The sequence below is a fragment of the Cryptomeria japonica genome, chromosome 1 (genome assembly GCF_030272615.1).
Source record: "Cryptomeria japonica chromosome 1, Sugi_1.0, whole genome shotgun sequence".
NCBI classification, from domain to species: Eukaryota; Viridiplantae; Streptophyta; class Pinopsida; order Cupressales; family Cupressaceae; genus Cryptomeria; species Cryptomeria japonica.
The window spans coordinates 170,060,808-170,072,878 of NC_081405.1; the positions used below are offsets into that span (position 1 = coordinate 170,060,808).

General features: G+C 34.6%; 1 protein-coding gene across 1 annotated transcript; it reads right to left on the minus strand.

Annotated features, from left to right (window-relative positions):
• Positions 1-5,505: 5,505 nt before the first annotated feature.
• Positions 5,506-6,434, minus strand: LOC131034441 (glyoxylase I 4). The gene is made up of 3 exons (XM_057965936.2): positions 6,208-6,434; positions 6,007-6,112; positions 5,506-5,912 (listed from the first exon to the last, which is right to left on the minus strand). The coding sequence occupies exons 1-3, from the start codon at positions 6,363-6,365 to the stop codon at positions 5,628-5,630; spliced, it is 549 nt and encodes a 182-aa protein (XP_057821919.2). The 5' UTR covers positions 6,366-6,434; the 3' UTR covers positions 5,506-5,627.
• Between the last annotated feature and the right edge of the window lie 5,637 nt (positions 6,435-12,071).

A 12,071-nucleotide genomic window follows, 5' to 3' on the forward strand; every position in this document is an offset into this window, starting at 1 on the left:
AACCAAATGCAAGCCCTAGATATTGATGTTAAAAACCAAAATTCGAAAGAATTGAGTTTTTATCATTTATAGAAAAAAAGTTATGCATTTTGGGAGGCACATCACTCTTAAAAAATGTAGTTTTTTGTAAAAAACTACTTTTCGAGGGAGATGGAAATTTTTTTAAAAAATCCTTCAAAAAATATTGAAAAAATTGTATATAGAATCTACAAACAAAATGCTACAAATCACTAATTTACATCATCTTCAAATTTTTAATAGTTTAAAAGTTATAGTTCTCGGAAGTTGAAGATTATTATTAAAATGTTCATCTCAGTGTCAAAAGTGGCAAAAAAGTGGGAACCATTATTGTGAGTTCACCCATTTTGTGTTAGGCTACAAGGATGGGATGTCCTTCATTAGATCTCCCTACCTTGACTGCATCAAGTCGTATCAGAGCTGATTTGTGAACCTGTTGTTGAAGGAAGACCCAGTTATGTACTGGTTGGCTGGAAAAGGGAAGTTGAGGCAACTTGTGGGCTTGTTTAGATCGCCGAACCAAATCAAGTGATAGGACTTACTTTTCAATTAACCCCGAGAGTCTGATGGAAGAGCACTGGTGTAGTTCTTACCAGTTTGAACAGTTAGCAATGGAATTGCTTGGAGATCGTTGCATTTATTTATATTTGAGAGTTTAGAGTTGTGGATTTGGACTTATTCCCTTGAGTTCTTTGTCTTTATCATGTTTGATATTCATGGCATTTAGATTTAATCCCGATGAGTTATCAATTTTGGTATTGGCATGGTTGATATGTTCTTACCGGTTAGTCTGACTATTTTTTGAGCAAAGCGTTTGATTTTCATGACTTGCGGATCGTTGGATATGTTGCTTTGGGGCTTGGCAGGTATTTCCGAAGGTCCGTGCATCGTTCTATGCTTTTATGATGTTCTTAGTGATCTAATCCAGCATGTTACCGTTATCACGTTTCATGAACCGGTTAATCTTTGGGCCGACTTGATCGAGTTATTATTAGGTAAAAGAACAAAATTGTGTCACGTTTCAGGCTAACTTATCAGCACAAGTGAATTTAAGTAATCCTAACTAAAAACTAGTTTTAGTCAAGCATATGGTCTATAGAGATTCATTATAGCTAAGTTATATATGGGCCACAAGTTTTCCAATTGGAAGTGTCTACTAAATGTATATTTTATACTACTTTTGGTCTAATGACAAAAAAAAGAAAACTTGATGTTTCAACAACTCCTACTCTTATAAATAATATTTTTTTTGAAATGTAAAAATACCCTTTTATAGATCTATAAGTGAATTTTCCAAAATTTAATATCTTTTAATATTTTAATTAGTTTTTTTATGTTTATTGAAATTAGGTCATGAGCACTAAAATATAAGGTTGATTATCTTGTCAAGAAAAAATACTAAAATTTATTAAAAAAAATTGAAAAAAATATGATGCAGTAGAGAAAAGAATCTATGTCAAGATGATATAATTCTTTTATGATTTGGATAAATAATTAAGAAAATTAGGTGGTGGGAATTGGAAACAGTTATATTTCAGCACACGCAACTTTTCAAATTTAATGAAAAATATATATTTATAAAAAATAGTAAACACTATATCCATGCACTAAAGTTTCAAGTTATCAATATACAAAAAAAAATTCAAGAAAAACAATTAAATTTTACTAAATAAAGTGTGGTGGCTTGTATAACTTCAATTTGAGCATTTTTACAGCAACTAAATTATAGTGTTTACTTTATAAAAAACTATATTCAAATAATTTTTTGTTAAAATTACAAACTTAAAATAGAAATAAGAATATAAATTTGATTAGTTTACATCATTTCAAAATTCAAAACATATATTATACTTTCTATGATTTAATTTAAAAAGTTGAATCAGCATTGGTCATTTCCTTTATAAAAGTGTGACACGACTTTGTACGTCTACCCTATTATTTACATATGGTATAAATACATGTTTGTGAATCATTTCAGAAGATAGGAGATAGAAGATAGAAGACTGAAGTTAGAGATCGAGCAAGATGTAGTTTCTCGAGAGATTCTAGTCCAGGGAGACTGAAGCCAGGATGGCTGAAGTCCGGATTAGTGCAAAACAGTGCAGACTATTACCGAAGACCTATTTGTTGAGGAGAAGATCTATGAATCTTATAATTTTATATTGATTCCGGCAAGATTCTGGTCCGAGGAGACTACAGTCGGGATGGGTGAGGTCCGGATCAGTGTAGAATAGTGGAAGTTGTTACCGGATGATGATTTGTTGAGAGGATGATATGTGGATCATAGATCTAAGTTGTAAGAGTTGTTTTGTAATCTTGGCCTGGGGTCCAGCATTTGGCATATGTAATTCTTCAAGTTGTTATAAGATTTGTTCATACTGTTTATCGGTTACATATTCTAAGATGTTACCATTTGTTCTTTCTACTTTATCTGGTGCTTTGTTACCAGTTAACAGTATCTTGCATGATGTTTGTGTTAGGTTGCAAGGATGGGATGTCCTTCATTGGATCTCCCTACCTTGACTACATCACTCCAACAATGTTATTCATATTTGTGGCTAGTAGGAATCAAATTTTCAATCAAGATCATGCCTTTATCTTTTGTCATAATATATATATTTAAGATATCTATACTAAACAATTTTCTAAAAGTGTATTTTTTTTATTTGCAAAAGGTATTTTCTCATTAAAAATAGTTAACAATTGAGTGTTTCAACTTTCAACCAATGTGTGTTGCCACCATAGGAATCCTCATGACACATATCTAACAAACTCCAACAATGGTATTCATAGTTGTGGCTAGTAGGAATCAAACATGCAATCAAGATCATGCCTAACAATTATAATCTTCATTGATCTAGTTAAACATCTTACACTTTTTATGTAAGAATTTATCTTCAATATATCTTGTGTCTCCTATCTCAAATTACTATTAAACCAACCCATAAATCACTAGATATGATATCTTATCTCTTAATTACAAAGAAAATACTACTATTACAAAGATTCAAAGGTAAGTACTCACTAACTTATGTGACACTTGTTTCAACCATTTAATCAAAAACTCAAGCAGCTATATATTTGTTAAAGAAGTTAAGAATCCATTATCAAAGTTGAAGATAGTCAATATCACCATCCTTTTAATGCATTAAGTCTCAATCTCAATAAATATTTTATATATTTAATAATAAAGATGTCTTAAAATTTTAAAAAATAATGCCTTTTTCAAGAGGATTAGAAAGTGTTAATATATTTTTCAAGAAGCCAAAGAATGGCCTACAAACTCTTGACATCTTTAAATGGTTTACTACACTCTTAATATTAGCATTTTAGAAGTTCACAATCCAATCATAAAGTTGGTGAGATGTATTAATTCTAACTCTATGAATAATTACCATTGACTTAAATTTTAAACTAGATATTTTATGAGAAATCTTTTAAGAAAATTAAAGTTAATTTATGTCCAACTAAAGGATTCACATTGGAGCTCCCAATAGAGAGACATAAAGAATGAATTAGAGAAAATTGATTAGAGAAAAAATATTATAAGAAACTAGGTTAAAAATGAGAACAACCAAACAAACCCAAGAGGAAGCAGTAGAGTCTCACTATCTACCCCTAAAATCCTTAGTGTGGGTAAGAATGGTATAAGAATAAGTTTTTATCGAATTCTCCCTCTCGCATCCTAAAATGAAAATCTTTGGTTGTTTTAAAGGAAGATAATAATCGAAGAAAACTACTTTGACTTTTCAAAGAGGAAAGACTCAAATATCCCTAAAGATACTTGAGGGAAAGGTGCTATTGATATTTTAGATGAGGATAACAAGGGTATAAGTGATGGCTTAAAGAAGACTAAGAAATAGAAACTGCGAGAAATAAGATCTACTAAGCTTGCTAGGGCCTATGTTTCTTAAAATTTAAATGATAAAAAAAGGAAACAAAACTTAAAAATTTATCATGAAAAAGAAGATGATGATGGTGATTCTCTCTCCCAATTGAAGAGGATTTTTTGGGGATGTTTTGTTTTAACAAAATATTGAAGACAAAGAATAGAAGGATAGTGAAGAGGAACAAGAAGAAGGAGGGTAGGAGTAGGAAGTTGAGGTTGAAGGTCAAAAAGGTATTACTAGGAGAAGTGGGAAGAGTAGGAAGATTAAGAGAATTAGGAAGTTGAGTTAAAAAATGAAGGAGGGAAAGAGCAGAAAGATGAGATTAATTATTATTCTTAAAAAGGAGGATGAGAGGAATACTAAGGACGTTGATGGAAATTAGAGGAAAAATTAGTTAAAGGATGAAAAGGAATTTGAACAAACTGATAATTGGGGTGACATTCTAGACTCCCTTGAGATAGAATTTGTTCTCCCCTAAAGAAAAATGGGAGAGATTGAAAGAGACATATAAGAATAGAAAGTGTAGAAATTGCAAAAATAAATGTGGAAGCATTTATAGTCTCATCAGTAATTTTCAAGATAGGGTGAAGAAGATAGATAACGGTCTTGATAGACTTGTGAATATCACTAATGGGATAATGAAGAAAGTTGTTATGGGCATTATTACTGGGTAGTTGAAAATCAAGAAGTTGAGGAAGAAGCAAGGCAATCTTAAGGATATGCAAGATTTCGAGAAAGGGAAGAAGGCTGAGAATTCCGGAGAGAAGGCTACTTGGGAGGAGTCTTTTGACTCTTTGATTGAATACTAGAAGTTCGGCTACTAGGTTGTTTTGCGTCTTTTTGTATTGGTCTATATATCTATTAAGTCTTTTTTAGGTCTTTTGATTTGCAATGCTATTTCCTATTAATAGTTGTAGTACTGATCTGAGACAATGGCTATCCAGCCCATACGATGCTCCAATGCATATTATTTCTGACAATGGCTATCCAGCCCATACGATGCACCAATGCATATTATTTCTTTGTTTCACTACGTTAAATTGAAGACCCTTCTCTACTTATATAATTAAAAATGTATGAAATTATCATTTCTATTTAAAAAAACTGGCGTTACACCTAGGATATCAGTTGCGTTAAAGTCTGTAAAGCCTTTTCAACAAATTCGTTTTGTGCATGTCCATGAGGAGACGTCTCTTTCTACATTGTGTCAAAACAGTTCACGTGCCTTTTGTGTTGTTGCGGAGGGTCAATTAATATGAAGTGAGGCATTGTGCACAAACCTCTGGGGTGATTAAAATAATTAGTTATCGTCATACTTTGAACACCATGAAAAAATTGCTAGCATTCTAACAGGGTAAGACAGAGTTCCCGCTATTCCACTCATCCATTACCCTGCATTTCATTCACCTTCGCTAAAATTTGTAAACGATCTAAAAAATAAGGGATTACAGGAGAAAAGGTGGCTTCCTCGTCAAAATTAAAGGAAATTAAAAAGTGGTCAAGATTCGAATACTTTTGTAACGATGGATAGTGTTCGGACAAAATTGAATTGTAATGAAGAATATAATTCATTTCTTAGATCAAAAACTTACATTTGCAAAGGATAAATATTAACTTTGAACCCCAAAAAATCCATCATCCCCAAATAATAACCAATTAAGAAATCATAATTACAATAACATCTGCCTAGGCAGATCCTGAGAAGAAAGAGAGATGGGCTTAGCCGCAGATGGGAAAGCCTTCATGATGTTCTGTATTACTGGAAAGTTTTAACAGAGATTGTTTACTGTTGCTCTGCTTAATGGCGGATGGTACTCTCAGACAGCCAGAAGATCCCAATGGCACAACCGGCAGAATCTCACAATTGCACATCTCAATCATGAAGCCATCTGGATCGTGCATAAATATTTGGTCAATATATAATCCCCCTTCCTCCACTCTTCTCTTCACGTACTTTATCTTCATGTCCTCTAATATCTTCTCCACTGCCTCCATACTTTCGCACTGTAATATGTATACACAAGCACAAAAAACCATCAGAACAAATTTTCCAGAAACAAAAACAAAGAACCCAGATTGGGTAAGGCTCTAATCCCACCTGAAATGATATGTGATTATCCATTGGATCAATTTCAGATTTCTTGGGCAAATTGTCAGTGTTGTCACATTGCAGCAGATGTATGCCCACTCCATAATTAAACAACCTGCAAAGATAGAGAGATATCAGTCATCCCATTGATTTTGTTGGTATTCAGAAAAAAAAATATGGCAGACCAAACAAATTGAAAAAATAAATTACCAGGCTCCATCAAAGCCAAAGGACCCAGGCCTCTTGATTGGAACAAAACCCAACACATTTTCATAGAAATTAACTGATTCTTCTACAGATTTGCAGACAAGAGATATGTGATTTAGAGAAGTCAAAGGCAGAGGCTTCCTTAGGACAGAGTTGACCATTATGAGAAATGAGAAACACCAATTTTTTTGGGAAATAATGAGAAAGGAGATTCTAACGAGAGCTATCAATTTTTTGGGAAATAATGAGAAAGGAGATAATAACTAGAGATGTGGTTCAAGTATTTATACATGAGATTGTTGGCTATACGACGCTTTGTACAGGGTGTTTTGACACGTCACGTATGACCAGAATTATTATCGGCATTTAAGTGGATGTGTTTGACAGGTCAGCAAAGCAATTAAATTGTGTACTCTGCTGAGTCATCCAACCTGTTGTCTGACTTCCAGTCTTTATCGTCCTACGCGTTAAAGCTGCTTCATTTTTTAAATTTTTTTATTTTTTGGCTTTTTTTGTCGAAGTTGGTTGGATGAGGATGTACTTAACAAAATCACATAAGACGACAAGGAAAGTAGATGGCAAACAACACACAAGGGAATTTACTAGTGTTTGACCAACCAGAGTTTCGTCGAGGACATGATAAATGTCAAGGTCAAGGACATCCTCCACTGTTAGGAAATTCCCTATGGTTCTAATGCATAGGACCACAAGAGCGAGAGCCACAATCTCTGCAACTATCCCATCAAGAATAGTGGCTAGATCCACAACAATGCCCATGAGGGGATGTGGAGTTGGGAGGAACCTAGGCAACAATGCTAGCGCCATTACCCCAATGGTCTAGCAACTCCTAAAAATGTGCAACTTCAAGTGCAACTTTGCTTGCTTTACTTGAATTTGTATAAAAACATTAGAAAAATGATGGCTTAAAAATATAATTAAAAAATGGTTATTAGGAGCACAATGATTAGAAAGAGCACCATTTCTAATTTCCCAAATATTGAAGAAAATTTCTACCATGAAAGTGTGTCAAAAATGAATATACTTATGAGGGAGGTGGAGTCAATCACCGAGAAAAACAATGTGCCAAGAAAAAGGAGTGGGCTTGAAAATCCTAAATAAATCATGAATCTAGTTCCCAGCGTCTTTAGCTTGGGGATAGAACTAGAAGAGATGCTTGAGAGGCCCAATTTAACCACATAAAAGGACAATTAGGAGTGGAAATGCCCATGTGAGTGAGACAAGTCCCAATTGGGAGACCTTAGTACAACAAAAACTAGATAAAATAAGCTAGCTAGGCTCAAGCATTGCAGACCACACGCCCTGAAACCATTTTTCCATATCTTGCAAGAGGAATGCAAACTGCCAACAAGAATTAAGTTGATCTTGTTAAGTTTATATAAATTATGTGATCAAGAGGATAGAAAAGATAAAGATGTAGTCTGAAATTTAAATTTGAACTGTAATTGTGTGAATGAAGGAAGCACAACACTTATTAATTTTCGGTATTGTCCTCCTCCCCATCGTATGCATGTTATATATCTAAGTGAATGAGAGGGTACGTAGGGAAGAGATATGTCTTCCCACGTGGGAAGACACATCTCTCCCTACGTACAACTCAACACATTAACAAACATATCGTGATTTGTTTAACCCAGCCCATAAACATTAATGGGTGTAACCGATAATATTCCCAGCCCAATAACAATGACAAGCTATGACTGGTGGCACTCACCACAATTTGATATTTATTTATAGTTTATAGTTAACGTGTATACTACGTATGTTAACATTTATTTAATTCATGTATCGGAAATGGTACAACCGATATTACAAGAATTAACACTCACTCTTAACTAGGGAGGACACATTTCATGTTAGATAAAACATTACAATTCATCCATTGATTGTGAAGAGAAGAGATATCACACCATAGTGATTCAGAGATATGGTTCAACAATGAATATCAAGTCTCATGATACTCACCATAACTCATAGATATCAAGTAAGGTATGTGCATTGGTATCAAGTCACATGATGCCTACCATACTGATAATGATTCAAGGCATGTCCACGAATATTATGTTCATAATATTCACCATGAATATCTATAATAATTATGGTTTATTTAATTATATCTACCAACTAATATCTACTATAATGTCTTAGAGATATATATACTATCATGACATGTCCACAGATATCAAGTCACATGATATCCATCGAGATAGATAAATTGATAATTCTAAAATCGTCACCTTATAATATCAATTTGAAACAAGTGTTCATTATTGAAAAGTCGTCACCCTTCAATAATGTTCACAGAGGGCCCATGATGTCATGGAGTCACACACATGACAAATAAAAGAGTTTACACATTAAACATCTTTAAATATATTAGTATATCAGAATAAATGAGACTCTATCTCAAAATTAAATAACATTTTCAACCATACCAAGTTTATCTCTTAAGTGTTCAATCTTGATCTTGGAGAGAGGCTTGGTAAGAATGTCTGCAATCTGATCACCTGTACTAATATAATTTAGTCGGATCACATTCCTTTCCACCATATCTCGAACATAGTGATAAGGAATCTCAATGTGTTTAGACATGTCATGAAATACCGGATTCATTGAAAGCTTGATGGAACTTTGATTGTCACAATAGATGACAGTAGGATTTAAGGGCTAACCAAACAGTCCTACAAGCAATTTCCTAAGCCATACTGCTTCTCTTGCTCCCATGGAGGCTGCAATGTATTCAACGTCTGTAGAACTCTAAGCAACTGAAGACTATTTTCTACATATCCATGAGATCATTCCTGATCCTATACTGAAGCAACATCCTAATGTGATTTTCCTGTCAACTATACTTCCAACCCAATTAGAATCAGTGAATCCATGTAGGTCAAGGTCTACATGTTTATATTTTAGACCAAAACCAATAGTTCCTCGAAGATATCTCAGAATATGTTTTGTAGCAACAAGATGGATTTCCTTAGGTTCACACATGAACTGACTTAGTGCATTAAAAGCATAACATATATCAGGTCTTGTGTTTACCAAATACATCAGAGATCCAATAATCTGTCTGTAGAGGGTAGGATATGCAAACTCTGATTCTGTAGCTACTTCCTTTAGCTTGTGCAGATTTGTCTCCATAGGTGTGGTCATGGATCTACAATCCATCATTCCAAATCTCTTGAGTATATCAATGGTGTATTTTCCTTGATTAAGGATTATACCATTTGCCTGCTGCCAAACTTCCAATCCAAGGAAGTAGTGAAGAATTCCTAAATCTTTCATATCAAACTCAGAGGCTAATTCTTTCTTACATCGAGAAATATAATTATCCTCTCTTGTGATTAGTAGTTCATCAACATAAAGAATAAGAATTAATAATTCATCATTGATTACCTTGTAGTAGAGATTTGGATCTGCTTCATTCTTGGAAAACCCTAATTCCAAGAGATAGTGATCAATTCTTTCATACCATGCTCTGGGGGCATGTTTCAGTCCATATAGATCTTTATTTAACATGCAAACATGTGATTCAGCCTTATGAATCACAAAACCTTCAGGTTGCTCCAAATAAACTTCTTCTTCAATCTTACCATTCAGAAAAGCAGTCTTAACATCCATTTGATGGACTTTCCATCCTTTAGATGCTGCAATAGGGTAAGTGCACCAAGATGGTGAACAAAAAGGGGGGTATAAGTGGCCACTTTTTTTTTTTTTTTTTTTTTTCTGAAAATAGGTAAACCTGAACTTCAAAGAGATATTCAAAGGTCACGCACTCAAAACTAGGAGTTGAGAAAAGAATAAGAATTGTAGTACTTTGAATCTAGTTTCTAAACTACTAAAGTTTTTTAAAATTGGATAAGATTAAGAGGGTCAAACCTCTCTCACACGAAAAACTGTTCCTGATTTTTTCTGAAAAATATAACATAGCTGTTTTCATGCACTGCATAAAATATATAATTAGATTTAGTATTTTGCAAAACCCTTTGGTAGGATGATAGGTAAGATTGAGATCTAGAAGTTGTGTATTTTTTTGTAATTTTTCATTGAGTATTTTTTTTAATGATTTTTTGAAGTGACCGCATCCTGAAAATTTGGTACCTGTTCGTGCGCTGGGCATAACTTGCATCAAAATAATCGAAAATGAATTTTATTTTTTTTTAAATTGTATAGAATCTAGTGTAGAACAATAATATGTAATTTATTTTGAATTTGGTCAAGTATATAAAAAGTTATTAAAAAAATGGTAGATATATGTCTGTGAGGACTGTCAAGGCACTGGTAAAGAAAATTAAAGTTTACTATGCTAATGTTGTCTAAAAATAGAAAAATTTATATGGTCAGAAAGATGAGAAGACATGTGAGATTATGGTGGTAATTTTAGAGATACCCACTTGATCATTTGTAAACCTGATGATGATGAAGTCGAGAAATCATGTTGGAAGATGAAAAAACGTGTAAAGGGATAGAAATGGAGGGAAAATGGGCTTCCAAGTCTTAGGTTCATTTTCCAACCCTCTTACCAAGCCAAAACCCGCACGGGTTCTGATGTGCAATATAACCCGCTTGGGTTTTGAAAAAAAAAAGTACCATTCATAGTTCTACATTTATGTAGAACTAAAACCATCATTTTGAATTTCCCAAAACCCGTACAGGTTATGAAAAACCAAAAATATGGTTTTTCATAACCCGTACTAGTTATGAAAAAACAAAATTATGGTTTTTCATAACCCGTACTAGTTATGCAAAATATCATTTTGAGTTTCACAAAACCCGTACGAGTTATGAAAAACCATTATTTTGATTTTCACAAAATACATATATAATATGTGTTTATGTATGTATATATGCATATCTATAGTTATATATATACATATATTTATATAGATATATGTATATATGTATATATGTTTGTATACATGCATGTCTCTCTTCTTTTCCTCTCTCTCTCGTCTTCCTTCTCCCATCACCATCTCTGTCTATTCTGAGCCCTAATTATCCTTCTTGAGTTCTATCTCATCTCTCTCCCCCTCACACTTCTCTCTTTGCCAAGTCTCTCACCCTCTTCTCCTCGTTCTCTCTCTACCTCATCTCTCTCTCTCTCTCTCTCTCCTCTCTCTCTCTCTCTCATCTCTCTCTCTCTCTCGTTATCCTATCCTATTATCACCCTCTCCCCTTCTCTCTCTTTCTCTCCCCACCTACCTCTCCCTCTCCCCCCTACCTCTCCCTCCCCCTCTCGTTATCTTATCCTATTCTCTCTCCTCCCTCCCTCCCTCTCTCTCTCTCTCTCTCTCTCTCTCTCTCTCTCTCTCTCTCTCTCTCTCCTATTCTCCCCATCTCCACCCTCTCTCTCTCTACCTCTACCTCTCCCTCTCCCTCTCTCCCTCCCCCTCTCTCTCCCTCCCCCTCTCCTTATCATATTCTCTCCCTCTCTTCTTATTCCCTATTTTCTATCTTACCCCCCTCTCCCCCCTACTCTCTCTCTAACTGCCTTTCTTACCCCCTATCCTTATCCTATTCTCTCCCTCTCTTCCTATCCCCTTCTCTCTCTCTCTCTCAATCCTATTCTCACCCTCTCTCCCTTCTCTTTCTTTCCCTATCTCTCTCATTCTCTTCCTATCCCCTTCTCTCTCTATCTCTAACACTCTCTCCCTCCCCCCTCTCCTTATCCTATTCTATCCCTCTCTTCTTACCCCCTACTCTCGCTCTCCCCTCCCCATCTCCCTACTCTCTCTCTCTCTCTCTCTCTCTCTCTCAATCCTATTCTCACCCTCTCTCCCTTCTCTTTCTTTCCCTATCTCTCTCTCTCTTCCTATCCCCTTCTCTCTTTGTCCCTAACTCTCCCTCCC